Below are 20,390 nucleotides of genomic sequence, written 5' to 3'. Positions count from 1 at the left end.
AAGTGACCCCTGAGAAGCTGTTATTGGAGATCATTGCCATATGGCTCAAAGTTCACTTGTCTGCCACTAGAAGCAAGTCATTGTATGAAATTATAACTATAGCTCCTCACTATATTGGCAAGGAAAAGTGGGGAAAAATGAGTGTTTGTGACCATCTATTCTTTTTATCTCTGGTTGTTTATTTTTGACTGAGTTATTCTAATGCTCGTTGTCTACTTTAGAAACTAAGAATTTGGAAGATGAAGAGAAAGACAATCCTGTGGAAGAATGGGATTCTGAAATGAGAGCTGCAGAGAAAGGTAACTGAATTAATTAAGTAGATAAATGAAAAAAAAAAAACACTTTTGTTGCTAGTTTGTTTATTTAGGTGAGATTAAATGAGATAGAATTTTCAATATAATACATGATTTTTGTTGCGACATTTTAATGTGTTCATTTTGATAGATTTGTTTTTGTTTTTCCTTTCAAAGAACTGGAACAGCTGAAAACTGAAGAAGAAGTGCTTCAAAGGTCAGCCTTCAATTTGAGTGTTAGAAAACATGCTAAACTTCACAAGGCTAAATGACTTCTTACCTTCAGAAACTGTGGACATGAGTATTGGCTAAAGCTGACTCAGGGCTTCTGCTCCACTTTGAACTCGACCCTGGAGGCCATCTTAGTCAAAAATATTTTCTAAGCATTTATTGTTTACAGGGCATTAATCCAAAGCAGTATTTCTCAAGCTTGAATGATATCAGGATCCTTTTAAAGAAAATAAACCTAGCATTAAACTGTTTTTTATATTATACATAAGTACATATAAAATGAAGTATATATTTCTTCTACTTATGGATTTTATTTAAGTATAAGACTAAAAGAGGAGCTGGCCCCTTGGCCTAGTGGTTAAGTTCGCGCGCTCTGCTTTGGTGACCCAGGGTTTCGCTGGTTTGGATCCTGGGTGCGGACATGGTACCACTCACCAGGCCACATTGAGGTGGCGTCCCACATGCCACAACTAGAAGCACCCACAACTAAAATATACAACTATATATACACATAAATATACAACTGAGGGGCTTTGGGGAGAAAAAGCAAGGGGAAAAAAAAAAGATTGGCAACAATTGTTAACTGAGGTGCCAATCTTTAAACAAACAAACAAAAAACTAAGAGTGCAAAAATTTGGATGCCATTCATCTCACTGGGGAGCCTTCTAGCATGTGGCTTCTTGTCATAAACCTTTTATTTTAATGGAGTTCAAATTCTCTTAGTGATGGCCTTACCTTTCTCTGAATACCTGATTTGGTTTGCAGAAATCTCTTAGAACTGGAGGTACAGAAAGAGCAGACCCTAGCTCAAATAGACTTTGTGCAAAAACAAACAAATAGAACTGAAGAGCTACTGGATCAGTTGAGGTAAGGAAAAGCAGATGTCATTAGTTTGTGTTTTATCGTGTGCCTTCATGGTTATCTAAACCAACTAGAGCAGTTGGCATGTGTTTGTAATGTGTATCACTGATTCTAACCTACAGTACAATGCAGCCTCAAAAAGAGTCAAGGTACTCAACACTAAGCTGAAAATATACAAGGTGGGAGTGCTGTGGAATTATAATTTTAAAATATTTAACACTTTATATTGCCTAGACTTGGTTTTTCTCCGATATACAACTCAAGATTGAATCAATTCTTATTTCTTTCAAAAGCATAAATTTGTACATTCTCAATATTTGAATTAAAATATTGATTGTCTCCCAAGCCAGTAGAAAAACTCCAGCAGCTGCTGCTGATACTGTTTGGGTGGTATCAGAAGTTAACTCTCTTCTTTATCCCCCAAAAATGGTTGTCTTGTTTATCTCTTTCCAGCTTGTCTGAGTGGGATGTCATTGAGTGGAGTGATGATCAAGCTGTATTCACCTTTCTTTATGACACAATAGAACTCACCATCACATTTGGAGAGCCAGTAGGTGAGTAGCAAAAGTAAGATAATTCTTCTGCAGAAAAATGTATGGCTCAAACTCACTAAAGATTCAAATCTTTGTTTTAATGCAATAATAACTATTGACATAATGAAAGCACTGCTGAAATTCTTAGAAGAGGCAATCACTTTAATTAGTGATTATAGTATTTTATTTTGTTAGATAAAAAGTAAAATGAAAATTCGGCTAGTGAATGTTGCCCTTTGTTGAATTACATTAGACTGTAGAAATTTTGCCTATCCAAACAATGGATCAACATGCTCTTCACATTATTTACTCTGAGTTCCTTTTTTCCATCTGTCTTTTGTGATAGAGGATTTACTCTAATGGCTGGTGACTCTTGACTGGTTTTTTTACTTAAATTAACCTAAAAGGTTAATTGGAAGTTCTCTGTTTATTGGTGGGCTTATCACAGTAGGTAGACATCACCATATGGTGACTAGACAGAGTCCTAGCTGTTTTGTTGGGGTTTCCTGTCAGTATGTTTAGGTCTTTTCTCTTGAAACACTTAGCTTCAGCATGGCCAACCATGATTAAACATGGCCAAATTGGAACTGAGAATCCTCACAATCTTCCAGCTCCCAAACCTGATTCTCCTTAAAAGTTCCTTTTCTCAAAGAATACCATCAACTTCCATTGGGTCCAAAATTAAAACTTAGGAATCATTCTATACCTCTTTCTCCATCACTAGGCATATCTAAATCATCAATAAGACATAAATTTTAATTTCCTAATATTCAACCACTTTTCTTCATCTCTTCTGTCAGTAGTCGTCTCTAACCTAGATGACTACAGTAACATTCCAGCTGGTCTTTCTGGATCTTCTCCTTTTCCTCTCCAATTCATTCTCCTTCCTGAAACTACAGTGGTTGTTGAAAATCTGATCATGTACCTACTACTCTTAGACTAATTATCAAAAGATTTAATATAGCCTGTAAAGTCCTGCATGAATTGAATTTTTCCTGCCTCATCTTATACTGTTCTCTGCACGTTGGCCACAATGAATTTCTTTCATTTCCTTAAAAGGTCATAGCCTTTCATGCTCAGTCATATTCCATCCTACCTCAGGACCTTCATACTGATGTTTCTTATGCCTGGAAGCTCTTTCCCCTGTCTTAGTCCGTGTAAGCTGCTATAACAAAATTACCATAAGTTGGATAGCTTATAAACAACAGAAATTTATTTCTCACAGTTCCAGAGGCTGGAAATCTGAGATTAGGATGCCGACATGGTCAGGTGAGGCCCTCTTCCAGGTTGCAGACTTCTCATTGTATCTTCACATGATGGAAGGCTGAGCTAGCTCTCCAGGGTCTCTTTCATAAGAGCACTAATCCCACTTAAAATGGCTCCACCCTCATGACCTTAGCACCTTCCAAAGATCCCACTTCCTAAAACCAAGACATTGGGCATTAGGATTTCAACATATGAATTTGAGGGGGACACAAACATTCAGACCATAGCACCCCCTCTTCACTAAATAAATTTCTACTAATAATCCTTAAGAGCTCAGCTCAGCTATCACTTTCTCAGGAAAGTTTTCCATGACTCTCCTTTTACCTACTCCCTCTGTTACTTGCCCTCCTGTTATTTGCTCTCATTGCTTCCTGCAGTTTTCCTTAATAGCACTTATCAGAGTTTGTAGTTCTTGGTGTGTTTAGTAGTGCAATTATCTGTGAGTCCTCCTGAGCTGTAAGCTTCTTGAGAGCATAGGTTGATCATGTCTGTTTGTCTCACTATTGTATCCACAATGCCTAACATATAGAAAATATTCAACAAGGTGAAAAAAATTAGAATTTGAGAGACAGGAGATAACTCTAGAGTGTGGAGGAACAAGCAACTATCCTGGCTACCTAAAACTCATTACTATAATACTAAAAGCACAAATTATTTTTATTGTATTTGTGCAAAGACAGCAGGTGTAAGAGGTCATAGCCATTTTCCTTATATGGTTCATGAAAATAATATCTTTGCACAGAAGCTAGGGGTCAAAGGTGGAGGCTTGATAAATTTACTACAAATATACTACACCTTCAATTTCCTTCAAAGGGCTGCCAATCAGTGTAGTCCAGCCGTCTCAGGGGAGCCTTTGCCATGGACAGAGAATAATATGATTCAAGGATAAACCTTCAAATGCCTATGAAAAAACCCTGCTACCCAGAAAGAATAGGATTCTAAAGTACTGAATTTTATGTGGCTTAAAATCACATAATAAAAAGAAATACTGTCCTTATTTTGTTTGTTCCTAGTTGGTCTCTCTTTCCTGGGCAATGCTCATAGGAAGATTGTTGACCTGAATTTTCAATCTTTATTAGATGGTAAGTTCAACACATTTAAAAAACTGCTAGGTAATGTTCCAAATATTAGGTGGGTTTTAAAAGAAATGTTTTTTTCTTTTTAATTATTACTAGATCTTGAGCAATGATTAATAATAGCTATTTCCATAATATAAAAATTACCATTATGAGTACTTATTCTGTATCAGACATGTGTGTTACCTCTACACTGTGAAGTAGGTATTATTCCATGTTTTACAAATTAGGGAACTACAGCTCAAAAGAAGTGTTGTGCTTAGGATCACTCTGCTATTAAGGAGAGCTAAGATTTAAACTCAGGTTTATGTTAACATTTAATCCCATGCTCTTAACCAAGTTCTATTTTGTATGTGATAAAGGCTGAGTTTTTATAAGAATGTCTTATATTCACCATATATGTTGATCTATGGTGTTTGAAAATAAAACAGAGAAGGTATTTAGATACGAGTAATTTGAAGGTATTTCTAGTTTATATAATATTTATAGCTTTTGTATATATACTATATGAATAAGTAATACACTGCTTTTGATTTCCTTTTTTTCCTCCTCAGAGGACAAAGCTCCTCCTTCCTCCCTTTTAGTTCATAAGCTTATTTTCCAGTACATTGAGGAACAAGAATCCTGGAAAAAGAAATGTACAACACAGCATCAGGTACCCAAGGTAAATTCTGATTGAAGTATTTAAAGGAAATTTATGTTATCTGTTCCAAAAAGCAGACTTGAAATTTTACATATGTAATAGTGGATCCTGAAATCATAAATATATTAAATTATTTAACTTTGGGGCATTCTTTCTAAAAAACCCATAAACACTGAAATGTTTTCATAATTTCATCTTTTTTTTTTTTTTCCTCGTTTTCCCAGATGCTTCAAGAAATCTCACTGGTAGTGAGCCACTGCAGACTCCTTGGAGAAGAGATTGAGTTTTTAAAGAGATGGGGACCAAATTATAACTTAATGAACATAGATGTAAATAATACTGAGTAAGTGTATTAGTTCCCTAGGGCTGCCATAACAAAGTACTACAAACTGGGCAGCTTAAACAACAGAAATTTATTGTCTCACAGGTCTGGAGGCTAGAAATCTGAGATCAAGGTGTCAGCAGGATTGGTTCCTTCTGAGGGCTGTGAAAGAGAATCTGTTTCATGCCTTTCTCCTAACTTGCAGTAATTTACTAGCAATCTTTGATGTTCCTTGGCTTATAAATACATAACCCCAATATCTGCGTTCATCTTCATGTGACATTCTTCCTGTGTGCATGTCTGTGTCCAAATGTCCCCTTTTCATAAGGACACCAGTCATTTTGGATTAGGGGCCCACCCTACACCTGTAGGACCTCATCTTAACTAATTAAATCTTCAATGACTGTATTTCCAAATAAGGTCACATTCTGAGGTACTGGGGATTAGGACTTCAACATATAAATTTTGAGGGGATACACATTTCAACCCATAACAATAAGTAATTAGTCAAAAACTTGTTAAAATAATTTGTTAATGAGTTTTATGACTAACAATGAAAAAAACAACCATAATACTACTTTGTCCTAGATGTTTTTACCTTTTGTCCATTTGATAAGGACAAGAAATAATGTACACCTAAGTTGCACATGCCAATGTAAAAAAAAATGTACTTGTGTTTCATTCTGTTTTTGTTTTGTATTTTTAATTGAGGATCTTGTCTTTTACAGATTGAGGCTTTTATTCTCCAGCTCTGCAGCATTTTCAAAGTTTGAGATAACTTTGTCTCTCTCAGCCCTTTATCCATCTGTCCCGTTAACTTTTTCCATTCAAAATCACATTGGAAACATTGGGTGAGTAAAAGGCCAGCAGGATGGGGCTCCCAACTACTTTTTTACTTTACATTATAATTTGAAAGATCCCTCAAAGTGGTCAGCAAATGGATAGACCATACTGAGAGCCAAATGTCGCTTCTCTCTGACTTCATTCTGAAGAATTTGTTCTTTTAAAGTCAGTGAACTTTGCTATCTCCAGTGGCTGCTGGAGACCATTGGTCTTTTTTTTTAAACTTGCTCCACTTTTTGTTTTTTGTGGGTTTTTTGCAAGGGAAGATTTGCCCTAAGCTAACATCTGTTGCCAATCTTCCTCCTTTTTTCTTTCTTTTTCCCCCCTAAAGCCCCAGTACATAGTTGGTTATACTTATAAGTTCTTCTGGTTCTTCTGTGTCAGCTGCCACCACAGCATGGCTACTGACAGACAAGTTGGTGTTGTTCTGCGCCCAGGAACAGGACCTGGGCCACTGAAGGAGAACACGCCGAACTTTAACTGCTAAGCCATCAGGGCTGGCTCTATTTTAGTATATGTGCTGCCGAAGTGAGCACATGGCCTAGCTCTATACTTGTTCTACTTTTTGAACACTCCTACATAAAATAGGAATCAAGAAGGGAAAAAAGTCTTGCATAAGCTTAGCCCAGATCATATGTGAATAACTTTTATGGCCTTAACAGAATAATCACTTAAAAATCTGTGCAGTCATAATGCTTTTCTCAATTAGTCTGTGGAACCAGAACTAAAAATATTTCATGTCTAGTATATATTTTGTGACCCTTTAGACACATTGCTGACAGATTGTAAGATGGCAGAGCTTAAAATATGCTCACCTCAAATCCATCAGGAAACACCAACAGTTTAGATTTTTATAGCCAGGGAAAACAATTAGGTCAAGATACCTCACACTTACATAAGAATTGGTTCTTAGGCCTTGCTTTGGAATCTAAGTTCAAACTGGACAGTCTAATTATTTCTGGAAATCCTATTTGTGCTTCCTAGGAGACTCAGAGAAGGTACCCAAAAACATGAATTCCACTGAAATGGAGATAAGTGTAAGTTTCCAGAAAAATTAATTAACATTTTGTTCTTTCCAGCCAAAATGAAATCACTACCATTCTATCTAAAGTGCCACTGGAGGACAACTACCTAAAGAATGTAGTCAAGCAAGTTTACCGAGATCTTCTTCAGGACTGCCATTTCTCCCACTAGAACCATGGACCACAGCTGTAACAACCAAGCACAGTATACTTAATAATGACATTATGTCAGAATCTCCACTGCTGTTTAATCTTTGTCTTTAGGTCATGGAGAGAAGCCTAGTAAAATTCCTTCTGATGATGTTATAGTTAATTTGTATGGTTAGTTTTTAAATCTCTACAGTCAGGAATGATGAAAGGCCTCAAATAACCTGCTAATCAACTTGATCATCTTTCTACCAAAAGTCTAAGTAATAGAACACTTAGGGAAAGTTTCCCCTAACCAAAGTGGTGCTTTCTGCTTTAGTACAAACCTGAAGGAGTAACTTTTAAATGTAAGAGAAGGTGTCACCACGGACAAAAATATTAGCCATTTCCCCATATGTAGAGCTATGATTTTTAGGTTGCCTGGCTTCTGTCTAGCAGATATTTCTAGAGTAGACACAGGTCTGTCTACAAACTACTCATCCTCTTTTTTCTCCATTCAAGAAATATTAAGAGAAAGCAATAGCACTCAACCTTTGGAATGATCTATTCTTGAGGGCCTTGCCTCCTTTTATTATATAGTGTCTATTAGTGTTTTCTTAATAAGTATAATTTTGTAGGAAATTTAATTCATTTTAGTCCAACTCATACATGTAAATATATTAATATTGTTTTTGTATTTGTGATGTAGTAAGGAGATATATAGAAATGCGCAGAGATGTATAGAGAGATACCCTTCTACCTTGGAAGTTTCTGTCTTTCTGAAGTATGCCTTACAGCAAAATTCTCAAGCTCCTTTTCTTAAATAATTATATGCCACATTCAAAATGCCAGTTCTGTCAAGTTCCTGCAGCAGTAATGAACTTAATATGAGTATTGGTTTCTGAAGCCATACCTTTTGCATACACAAAAATGAACATATTCATTGATATTGAATGATCAGTATTATCTGTGAGATAGATAAATATGAAAAAACTTTTACCCAAACTTCATTCAAATCCTAATCATGGTAATTTTTGTTTCTTTTGTGTTTAATTCTAAACTACAATGTATTTGGATTTTTAAACTAATTCATCTTAAAATTTTGCTTTATATTTTAAGATCAGGTTAAAGTCCTCTGGGTCCCATGAATGTTATCTTCCCTCTTGATTGGCTTTTACTTCTGAGCTATTAGTCAAAAGATCACATGGTCTTTTAAACTTCAAAAATGAACACAGAAGTCATTTGCCATAAAAATAAAGATGTAAATGTTCCGTTTGTATGAACGCCTTGAAAAACTTTTAAAGTTATCAATATGGGCTGTTTCTGGTGAAACTTACTTTTCTTGCTAGAGTTGTTTTCTTTCTTTTCTGTAAGCCTAAAAAGTAGAAGTTTTGTTTTCTGCATTTTGGTAACCTAGAATGACCAGCTCCACGAATGATTTGGCTTGTAAAGATGGTCTCTGCTTTCTTGGGTTTGGAGTACATAATTGTATTATTTACCTAGTTATTTGTATTTGTTCAAAGTATTGGCTGTTTTTATTAAACATTTTTGGAAGTTTTTCTTTCACTTATTGGAAGCAGATTATTTTTTGCACTATTAAAATAAGTTTATTATATGCAATCTTTTTTAAGCAGTGTCTCTTTATGAAGTGAAAAGTGTTTTTACCATGTATCCAATAGACCTTTGAAGACATACCAAAGAAAGCTTCCTCTGGAAACACCCACCTATTTGAAAACTGAGATAAGATTAAAATATGTCAGGACCTGGATGTAAGAACCATGTACAAACCACAGTTATCCCTGTGTCTCTGAAGGACGGTGAAAGAAAACTACTTTGAAGTTCCTCAGGAAACTATTGTTTCTGTGAGTTAATGGAGTGATTCTCAAAGTATAGTCCCTAGACTAGCAGCATCAGCCTCACCCCAAACCTGCTAAATCAGAAATGCTAGGAATGGGGACCCCCTACATACAATAGAATATCACTCAGCCTTAAGGAGGAGAGAAATTCTAGGGGCCGGCCCCATGGCCAACTGGTTAAGTTGGCACGCTCTGCTTTGGTGCGCCAGGGTTTCACTGGTTCAGATCCTGGGTGAGAGCATGGCATCACTCATTAAGCCATGCTGAAGCAAGATCCCACATGCCACAATTAGAAGGATCCACAACTAAAAATATACAACTATGTACCGGGGGGCTTTGGGGAGAAAAAGGAAAACTAAAATCTTTAAAAAAAGAAAAAAGAACTGCTGACACTTGCTACAACATAGATGAACCCTGAAGACATGCGAAGTGAAATAAGCCAGTTACAAAAAGATAAATACTGTGTGATTCCACTTACATGAGCTACCTAGAGCAGTCAAATTCACAGAGACAGAAAGTAGAGGGGAGGGGAGGAGGGAAATGACTTGTTTAATAGGCATAGAGTTTCACTTCTGCAAGATGAAAAGAAGTGCTAGAGATTGTTTGCACAGCAGTGTGGATGTCCTTAACACTGCTGAACAGTATACTTAAAAATGGTTAAGATATCAAATTTTATGTGTATTTTACCAAAACCTTTTTAAAACCCATAGGTGTTGCTATGGAATCAGACAGGACCTATAAGCCTGGCTTCATGGGTATTCAGTTCTACCAGATATGTAACAACATGCTTTGCCCCAAGGAGGACAAGGAAAATCGCACTCTACAAGTGCCAAAATTGTGATTACTAGCAGGAAGTCAATAACAGCTGCATCTAGGTCGTTAAAATCATGCAGGAAGAACATCAGTGTCATGGCAGAATGAGCTTGCCCAGGGCTCTCCCATCCAATATACAACAAAAAGAAGCAACCGTATTCCAACAGAAAATATCCTAATATCACAGGCATCCTTGGAGAGTCACAACAGCCAAATGATGGAGGGCAGAGAGGCTGGAGCCCCCCTTGGAGGAGCTGGAATGGGATAAGAGAACTTCACTCCCTCCCCTAAAGACTGGGATTGCTGCCGTGGGAGGCTCTGTGAGGGAAGGAGTGGAGGAGAGGTCACACATCCACAGGATCACCCAGGACTCTGTAGTGCCCTTGCAGCCTAGAGGGAAGCCCTCTAATGGGGCGAAAGCTTTTGCGTGGGGTGACCTCATCAAGCCAAGACCCCAGAAGACCAGATAGTGAGAGCTGATCAGGAAACCTGGGACTGCATGCTAGAGAAAATGCCCCCCACCCCCACCCCAGTGCTGTGCCATGCCATCTCGGCTGAAGGCAACGGGCTCAGAATACACGGCTCTCAACCCCCATCCAGTGGCAATAGGCTGTAACTACAACCAAATAATATCACAATGGGAAAAACCCATACTTCCAGCATCAGGCAGTTCACCAAAACTCCAGACTAGAGAGAAAATGACAAGCACCCAGAATTTAGTCCTGGGCATGCAGAAATAAGTAAACTAAATGACAATGAATTCAGAATACCTATCGTCAAAAAATTCAATGAGGTAAAAGAGAATATTCATAAACAGTTCAATGAGTTCAGGAGCTACTTCACAAAAGAGATTGAAACTATAAAGAAGAATCAATCAGAAATACTAGAGACAAAAGACACAATGGAAGAGATAAAACAAAATATGGATTCCCTGAATGCTCATGTGGACACCATAGAGGAGCAGATCAACATAATCGAAGATAGATATGCTGAATTGCTTCAGACAGAGGAGGAGAGAGAAGTGAGACTAAATTGAAATGAAGAAAGTCTCTGAGAAATATCCGACTCAATGAGGAAATGTAACATAAGAATTATAGGTATCACAGAAGGTGAAGGGAAGGAGAATGGAGCAGAAAGCATGCTCCAATAAATAATAGTGGAGAACTTCCCAAATCTAGGGAATGAGAGAGAAATATGTGTGGAGGAAGCTTTCTGATCTCCTAGATTTGTCAATGTAAAAAGACCTACTGCAAGGCATATAGCAATAAAACTGGCAAAAATGAATGACAAAGAAAGAATACTCAGGGCAGCAAGGCAGAAGAAAATAACCTACAAAGGAACCCCTATCAGACTTTCAGCGGATTTCTCTACAGAAACCTTACAAGCTAGGAGAGAATGGAATGACATATTCAAAACTTTAAAAGATAAAAATCTTCAGCCAAGAATACTCTATCCAGTAAAAATATCCTTCAGATATGAGGGAGAAATTAAATCTTTCCCAGACAAACAAAAGCTAAGGGACTTCATAGTCTCGAGACACCCCCTACAAGAAATCCTCGAGAAGGCCCTCATACCTGAAAAAAGAAAAAAAGGGAGAAAGGGGTCACAAAACACAGAGTAAGGAGACAAATAGAATCAGAATAGGATAGCAAATATTCAACAACAACATTAGCATAAAGGGAAGGAAAACACCAAAAATAATGACAATCATGTCACTTTAACCACAAACTCACAACACAAGTTGGAATAAGATATGAGAATAATAACTTAGGAGGGGAGGAGGAAAGGAACTGAATCAGTTTAGACTAAGGAAATAAGAGGCCATCAGAAAATGGACTATGTTATGCATAAGATTCTTAATACAAACTTCAGGGTAGCCACTAAACTAAAAAGCAGAACAGAGACACAAAAAATAAATAAGGAAAAAACTAAGAAACACAACATAAGAAACTGCAGAAATCAATGGTTAGACCAAAACATACAGGACGAGAAACAAAAGAAAATGCAGGAAAACCAGAAAATGAGTGACAGAATGACAGCATTAAGCCCTCATACATCAATAATCACCCTCAACATAAACAGATTGAACTCTCCAATAAAAAGACACAGAGTGGCAAGATGGATTAAAGAACAAGATCCAACAATTTGTTGCCTCCAGGAAACACACCTCAGCTCCAAGGACAAACACAGACTCAGAGCGGAGGGGTGGAAGATGATACTCCAAGCTAATGGCAAACAAAAGAAAGCAGGTGTTGCAATACTCATATCAGACAAAGTAGATTTCAAGATAAGCCAGGTAAAGAGAGACAAAGAGGGGCAATATATAATGATCAAAGGAACACTACATCAAGAAGAAATAACGCTTATAAATATCTATGCACCCAACACAGGAGCACCAGAGTTCATAAAGCAACTATTAACAAACCTAAAAGAAGATATCAAAAATAACACAATAATAGTAAGGGACCGCAACACCCCACTCACATCATTGGAGAGATCATCCAGACAGAAAATCAACAAGGAAACAGTGGAATTAAATGAAAAGCTAAAACAGTTGGATTTAATAGACGTTTGTAGAATATTCCATCCAAAAACAGCAGAATACATGTACTTCTCAAGTGCGCATGGGACATTCTCAAGGATAGACCATATGTTGAGAAAAAGGCAAGCCTCTATAAATTTTAAAAAATTGAAATAATAACAAGCATCTCTGATCATCATGCTATAAAGCTAGAAATTAATTACAAGAAAAAAGCTGAGAAAGGGACAAAGATGTGGAGACTAAACAATATGCTATTCAACAAGTAATGGAGCATTGAAGAAATCAAAAAATACCTGGAGACAAATGAAAATGATAACATGCCATACCAACTCATATGTGATATAGCAAAAGCTGTATTAAGAGGGAAATTCATCACAATGCAGGCACACATTAACAAACAAGAAAAATCCCAAATAAGCAATCTCAAATTACACCTAACTGAATTAGAAAAAGAAGAACAAACAAAGCCAAAAGTCAGCAGAAGGAGAGAAATAATAAAAATCAGAGCAGAAATAAATGCTATTGAAACAAAAAAGGCAGTAGAAAGGATCAATAAAACAAACAGCTGGTTCTTTGAGAAGAGAAATAAAATTGACAAACCCCTAGCCAGACTTACAAAGAAAAAAAGAGAGAAAGCTCAAATAAACAAATCAGAAATGAAAGAGGAGAAATACAACGGATTATAAGAGAATACTATGAAAAACTATATGCCAACAAAATGGATACCTAGAGGAAACAGATAAATTCTTAGACTCTTACAACCTCCCAAAGCTAGGTCAAGAAGAAACAGACAATCTGAACAGACCAATCACAAGGAAAGAGATTGCAACAGCAATCAAAACATCCCTAAGAATAAAACCCCAGGAGCAGATGGCTTTCCTGGGGAATTCTACCAAACTTTCAGACAGGATTTAATACCTATACTTTTCAAGCTATTCCAAAAAAGTAGGGAGGATGGAACACTTCCTAACACATTCTACGAGGCCAACATCACTCTAATACGAAGCCTGACAAACACAGCACGAAAAAGGAGAACTACAAGCCTATATCACTGATGAACGTAGATGCAAAAATTCTCAACAAAATTTTGGCAACCTGAATTCAGCAATACATCAAAAGAATCATACATCATGATCAAGTGGGATTCATACCAGGGACACAGGGATGGTTCAACATCTGCAAATCAATCAACGTGATACACCACATCAACAAATTGAGGAATAAAAACCACATGATCATCTCAATAGATGGAGAGAAAACATTTGAGAAGATCCAAGAGCCATTTATGATAAAAACTCATAACAAAATGAGGATAGAAGGAAATTACCTCAACATAATAAAGGCCATATATGACAAACCCACAGCCAACATCATACTCAATGGGCAAAAACTGAGCGCCATCCCCCTGAGAACAGGAATGAGACTAGGATGCCATCTATCACCACTCTTATTCAACATAGTACTGGAGGTTTTGGCCAGAGCAATTAGGCAAGAGAAAGGAAGAAAACGAATTCAAATAGGGAGTGAAGAAGTGAAACTCTCACTGTTTGCAGATGACATGATCTTATATATAGAAAACCCCAAAGAATCCATTGGAAAACTTTTAGAAATAATCAACAACTACAGCAAAGTTGCAGAGTATAAAATCAACTTACATAAGTCAGTAGCATTTCTATACTTTAATAACGAACTAACAGAAAAAGAACTCAAGAACACAATACCATGCACAATCACAACAAAAAGAATAAAATACCTTGGGGTGAATTTAACTAAGGAAGTGAAAGACCTATACAACGAAAACTACAAGACTTTCCTGAAAGAAATTGATGACGACATAAAGAGATGGAAAGACATTCCTTGCACATGGATTGGAAGAATAAACACAGTTAAAATGTCCATACTACCTAAAGCAATCTACAGATTCAATGCAATCCCAATCAGAATCCCAATGACATTCTTTACAGAAATTGAACAAAGAATCCTAAAATTCACATGAGGCAACAAAAGACCCAGAATTGCTAAAGCAATCCTGTGAAAAAAGAACAAAGCTGGAGGCATCACAATCCCTGACTTCAAAACATACTACAAAGCTACAGTAATCAAAACAGCATGGTACTGGTACAAAAACAGGTGCACAGATTAATGGAACAGAATCGAAAGCCCAGAAGTAAATCCACACATCTATGGACAGCTAATCTTCAACAAAGGAGCTGAGGGCATACAATGGAGAAAAGAAAGTCTTTTCAACAAATGGTGCTGGGAAAACGGAACACCCACATGTAAAAGAATGAAAATTGACCACTCTTTTTCACCATTCACAAAAACAAACTCAAAATGGATCAAAGACCTAAAGGTAAGACCTGAAACCATAAGGCTTCTAGAAGAAAATATAGGCAGTACACTCTTTGACATCAGTATTAAAAGGATCTTTTCGGACACCATGTCTTCTCAGATGAGAGAAACAATAGAAAGAATAAACAAATGGGACTTCATCAGACTAAAGAGCTTCTTCAAGGCAAGGGAAAACAGGATTGAAACAAAAAAATAATCCACCAATTGGGAAAAAATATTTGCAAGTCATATATCTGACAAAGGGTTAATCTCCATAATATATAAAGAACTCACACAACTCAACAACAAAAAATCAAACAACCCAATCAAAAAATGGGCAGGGGACATGAACAGACATTTCTCCAAAGAAGATATATGGATGGCCAATAGGCACATGAAAAGATGTTCATCACCACTGATCATCAGGGAAATGCAAATCAAAACTACACTAAGCTATTACCTTACACCTGTTAGAATGGCAAAAATATTGAAAACAAAAAGTAATAAATGTTGGAGAGGTTGTGGAGAAAAAGGAACTCTCATACACTGTTTGTGGGAATGCAAACTGGTGGAGCCACTATGGAAAACAGTATGGATATTTCTCAAAAAATTAAAAATAGAAATACCATATGACCCAGCCATCTCACTACTGGGTATTTATCCAAAGAACTTGAAATCAGCAATTCCAAAAGTCACATGCACCCCTATGTTCATCGCAGCATTATTTACAATAGCCAAGATGTGGAAGCAACCTAAGTGTCCATCAACTGATGATTGGATAAAGAAGATGTGGTATATATATATATATATAATGGACTACTACTCAGCCATAAAAACGGATAAAATCAGGACTGGCCCCATGGCCGAGTGGTTAAGTTCACGCACTCTGCTGCAGGCGGCCCAGTGTTTCGTTGGTTCGAATCCTGGGCACGGACATGGTACTGCTCATCAAACCATGCCTAGGCAGCGTCCCACATGCCACAACTAGAAGGACCCACAACGAAGAATATACAACTATGTACTGGGGAGCTTTGGGGAGAAAAAGGAAAAAAAGAAAATCTTAAAAAAAAAAAAAAAGGATAAAATCGTCCCATTCACAACAACATGGATAGACCTTGAGAGAATTATGTTAAGTGAAATAAGCCAGATAGAGAAAGACAATCTCTGTATGACTCCACTCATATGTGGAAGTTAAACAGGTAGACAAAGAGAACAGATTAGTGGCTACCAGGGGAAAGGGGTGGGGGTGGACACAAAGGGTGAACTGGTGCACCTACAACATGACTGGCAAACAATAATGTACAATTGAAATTTCACAAGGTTGTAAACTATCATAATCTCAATAAAAGCTAAAAAAAAAATCACACAGGAAGTGGACAACCTGATCCAGATCATCGCTGAAGTGTCTCAAGACCCCACGTTGCTGCGAAACAAGGACCGCCTGTGCCAAAAGTGTGGCCACAAAGAGGCAGTGTTCTTCCAGTCACACAATGCCAGGGTGGAGGACACCAAGTGCCTGTACTACCAGGGCCCCATGCTTTGGCCACTGCTGGACAGAGTGAAACCCTCCTCCCCTACGTGTAATAAATGCTGAGTTGTATGCAGGCAAAACAAACAAAAACAACAAAAACCATAGCCATCAGGTATTGCACCCTATCTTCACATCACCTCTGCCCAGCCCACCTCTAAAGCAACTAGTAATCTACTTTTTATCACTATAAATTTACCTAGTCTGGACATTTCATATAAATAATATTTCATCATATGAATATACCACATTTTCTTTATACATGATTAGGGCAATTAGGCAAGGAAAGGAAAGAAAAAGCATCCAGACTAGAAAGGAAGTAGTAAAGCTATTTGCAGATGATGTGATCTTGTATGTGTATAAAAAATCCTAAGCAATTCACTAAAAACTATTAGAACTAATAAACAAGTTCAGCAAGGTTGCAAGATACAACATCACTATATAAAAATCAATAGTATTTCAGTGACTACAGTTAGTAATACCTTATGGTATAATTGAAATTTGCTAAGAGAGCAGAACTTAAGTGTTCTCACCCCCCCCCCCAAAAAAGAGTAAATGTGAGGTAATGGATGTGTTAATTAACTCAGTGATGGGAATCCTTTTACAATGGATACTTATATCAAATCATAATGTTCTATACTTTAAATATGTTACGATTTTATTTGTCAACTATACCTCAATAAAGCTGAAAAAAAAGACAACCTCAAAAAAATCCATAGTATTTCTACATATTTGGCAATGAACAATCCAAAAATCGAAATTAAGAAAAACAATTCCGTTTACAATAGCATCAAAAAGAATGATATATTTAGGAATAAATTTAACTAAAGAGGTACAAGATTTATGCACTGGAAACAACAAAACACTGCTGGAAGAAATTAAAGAAGATCTAAATAAATGGAAAGACATTTCATGTGCATGGATTGAAAGATTTAAACTGTTAAGATGGCAGTAGTACTATCTAAAGCAATCTACAGATTTGATGCAATCCCTATCAAAATCCCACCAGCATGTTTTTTTGCAGGATGGAAAATGGAAAAGTTGGTCCTAAAAATTTGTATGGAATTGCAAAGGGCACTGGATAGCCAAAAAAAATCTTGAAAAAGAACCAAGTTGGAGGGCTCACATTTCCTGATTTCAAAACTTACTACAAAATTACAGTAGTCAAACAGCATGGCAGTGCCATAAAGACAGATGTAAAGATCAATGGAATAGAATAGAGAGCCCAGAAATAAACTCTTACATATGTGGTCAATTATACAAGGGTAACAAGACTATTCAATGGGGAAAAGATAGTCTTTTCAACAAACGGTGCTGGGAAAACTGGATATCCACATACAAAAGAATTAAGCTAGACCCTTACCTTATACCATATACAAAATTAACTCAAAATGGATCAAAAACTTAAATGTAACAGCTAAAACTATAAACTTTTAGAAGAAAACAGGGATAAATCTCCATCACATACAGATATGGCAATGGAATTTTAAAGATGACACCAAAAGCACAAGCAACAATAAACAGGTATACTAGACTTCATCAAAATCAAAAACTTTTGTGCACTGAAGGATATTATCAAGAAAGTGAAAAGACAACCTAAAGAGCAGGAGAAAAATCTGCACATCATATACCTGATAAGAGTCTAGTATCCAGAATATATATAGAATTCTTATAATTTAACAACATAATAGACAACTCAATTTTTAAAAAGGACAAAGGACTTGAATAGATATTTCTCCAAAGAAGATATACAAGTGACCAACAAGTACATGAAAAATATGTTTGAGATCATTAGTCATTAGGGAAATGCAAATTCAAGCCACAGTGAGACACCACCTTAAACCCACTAGGATGGGATGATAAAAGAATAGAAAACAAGTGTTGGAAAGGATGTGGAGAATTCAGAACCTTGTGCAGTGCTGATGGGAATGTAAAATGATGCAGCCACTGTGGAAGACAGTTGACCAGTTTCTCAAAAGGTTAAACATAGAACTCCCATATGACCTAGGAATTCCACTCCTAGGTATATGTTCAAAAGAATTGAAAGCAGGTACTCGAAAAGGTATTTTACATCAACGTTCATAGCAGAATTATTCACAACAGCCAAAAGGTGGAAACAACCCAAGTTTCAATGAATGAAAGGTTAAACAAAATGTAGTATATACATACTACAGATGAATGAATAAATAAAACACAGTATATACAATCAATGGATTCAGCCATGAAAAGAAGTAAAATTTTGATTTATGCTATAATATGAATGGACCTGGGAAACATTATGCTTAGCGAAATAAGCTAGACACAAAAGGACAAATATTGTATGATTCCACTTCTGTGAGGCACCTACAGACCTTTGGTTCCACTAGTTTTTACATGCAATTCATTTGTGTGTGCGTGTATAGTTCTATGCAGTTTTATCCCATGTATAGATTTGTGTAGCCACCACCACAATCAAGATACAGAATTGGTCTATCACCAGAGAGTTATGACTCTTACAGTACCACTTTATAGTCACACCAATGCCTCTGTCCGTATCTCCTGGCAAACACTAATCTGTTTTCTATCTGTATAATTTTATCAATTTTAGAATTGTTATATAAATGGAATTGTAAGATATGTAACCTTGCGATACTAGGGTTTTTTCCACTCAACATGATGCCATTGAGATTCACCCAAGTTGTCATATGTATAAATAATTTGTTCCCTTTTACTGTGGAGGATTATTCCCATTGTGTGGATGTACCACAGTTTGTTTAACCATTCACGCATTTAAGGACCCTGGGCTGTTTCCAGTTTGGGGCTATTATGAGTGATGTGGCTATGAAAACTCAGGTACAAGTTTTGTATAAACATACATTTTTATTTCTCTGGGATAAATGTCCAAGAGTGCACCCGCTTTGTCCATAGGGCAAGTGTATGTTTAGTTTTATAAGAAACTGCCATACTGTTTTCCATAGTGGGTGCACCACTTTATGCCCCCATGAACAATGCATGAGAGATCCAGTTTCTCTACATCCTCATCAGCGTTTAGTATTAGCACTATTTTTTATTTTTGCTGTTGTAATATATGTATAGTGATAGTACTGTGGTTTGAATGTGCATTTCTCTAATGGCTAACATCTTTTTGTGTACTTATTTGACATCTGTGTATCTTCTTTAATGCAATGTCTGTTCATCCCTTCTGCCCATTTTCTAATTGTTTTTTGTTTTTGTTTTTACTGTTCAGTTTTCAAAGTTCTTTATGTATTATAAATATAATTCTTTTGTCAGATATGTGGTTTGTAAATGTTTTTCTCGGTCTGTACTTTGTCTTTGAGTCCTCTTAACAGGGTCTTTTGCGGAACAAAATTTTGATGAATTTTCATGTAAGTACATATTTATTAGGAAATTCTCCTACCTTGCACTCTTCTACTTTATTTCCAGCTTCATCCATCTCTTCCTTTAGGGTATCTATTTTTTTTTTTTTTTTTTTTTTTTTTTTTTAAAGATTTTATTTTATTTTCTTCCTTTTTCTCCCCAAAGCCCCCTGGTACATAGTTGTATATTCTTCGTTGTGCGTCCTTCTAGTTGTGGTATGTGGGACGCTGCCTCAGCGTGGTTTGGTGAGCAGTGCCATGTCCGCGCCCAGGATTCGAACCAACGAAACACTGGGCCGCCTGCAGCGGAGCGCGCGAACTTAACCACTCGGCCACGGGGCCAGCCCCTAGGGTATCTATTTTTGATGGAAGTCTCTGAAAGTTGGTTCCTGAAGATTTGTGACCCTAGTTCCACCTGCAAAACATGGGGGTAGGGGCTGGCCCCATGGCTGAGTGGTTAAGTTCGCATGCTCCGCTTCTGCAGCCCAGGGTTTCACGGGTTCAGATCCTGGATGCGGACATGGCACTGCTCATCACGCCATGCTGAGGTGGTGTCCCACATGCCACAACTAGAAGGACCCACAACTAAAAAATATACAACTATGCAGTGAGGGGCTTTGGGGAGAAAAAGGAAAAATAAAATCTAAAAAAAAAAAAAACCACAGGGGTAGCCAGTATCTGAGAACCAGTTGTACAGACTCAATTTTACGGAGTCATGAACCCAATGGAGACAGACTCCTTTCCCAAG

At 36.9% G+C, this 20,390-nt stretch overlaps 1 protein-coding gene across 4 annotated transcripts in view; it reads left to right on the top strand.

Moving 5' to 3' along the window:
* KNL1 (kinetochore scaffold 1) overlaps positions 1 to 8,836 on the top strand; it is a 56,373-nt gene extending 47,537 nt beyond the window's left edge. For all 4 annotated transcript variants that reach the window (XM_070625263.1, XM_070625252.1, XM_008539846.2 and 1 more), the window contains exons 18-26: positions 222 to 299; positions 471 to 510; positions 1,290 to 1,391; positions 1,839 to 1,939; positions 4,198 to 4,266; positions 4,815 to 4,924; positions 5,128 to 5,246; positions 5,954 to 6,076; positions 7,148 to 8,836. In XM_070625263.1, the coding sequence (XP_070481364.1) occupies positions 222 to 299; positions 471 to 510; positions 1,290 to 1,391; positions 1,839 to 1,939; positions 4,198 to 4,266; positions 4,815 to 4,924; positions 5,128 to 5,246; positions 5,954 to 6,076; positions 7,148 to 7,262 (857 nt within the window). In that variant the 3' untranslated portion in view covers positions 7,263 to 8,836. The remainder of the gene's footprint in view (positions 1 to 221; positions 300 to 470; positions 511 to 1,289; positions 1,392 to 1,838; positions 1,940 to 4,197; positions 4,267 to 4,814; positions 4,925 to 5,127; positions 5,247 to 5,953; positions 6,077 to 7,147) is intronic.
* The last annotated feature ends 11,554 nt before the right edge of the window (positions 8,837 to 20,390 follow it).

This window comes from Equus przewalskii, chromosome 1, assembly GCF_037783145.1.
Source record: "Equus przewalskii isolate Varuska chromosome 1, EquPr2, whole genome shotgun sequence".
Taxonomy (NCBI): Eukaryota; Metazoa; Chordata; class Mammalia; order Perissodactyla; family Equidae; genus Equus; species Equus przewalskii.
The sequence above is the reverse complement of the archived record's forward strand: the minus strand, read 5'-3'. Positions and strand labels throughout refer to the sequence as shown.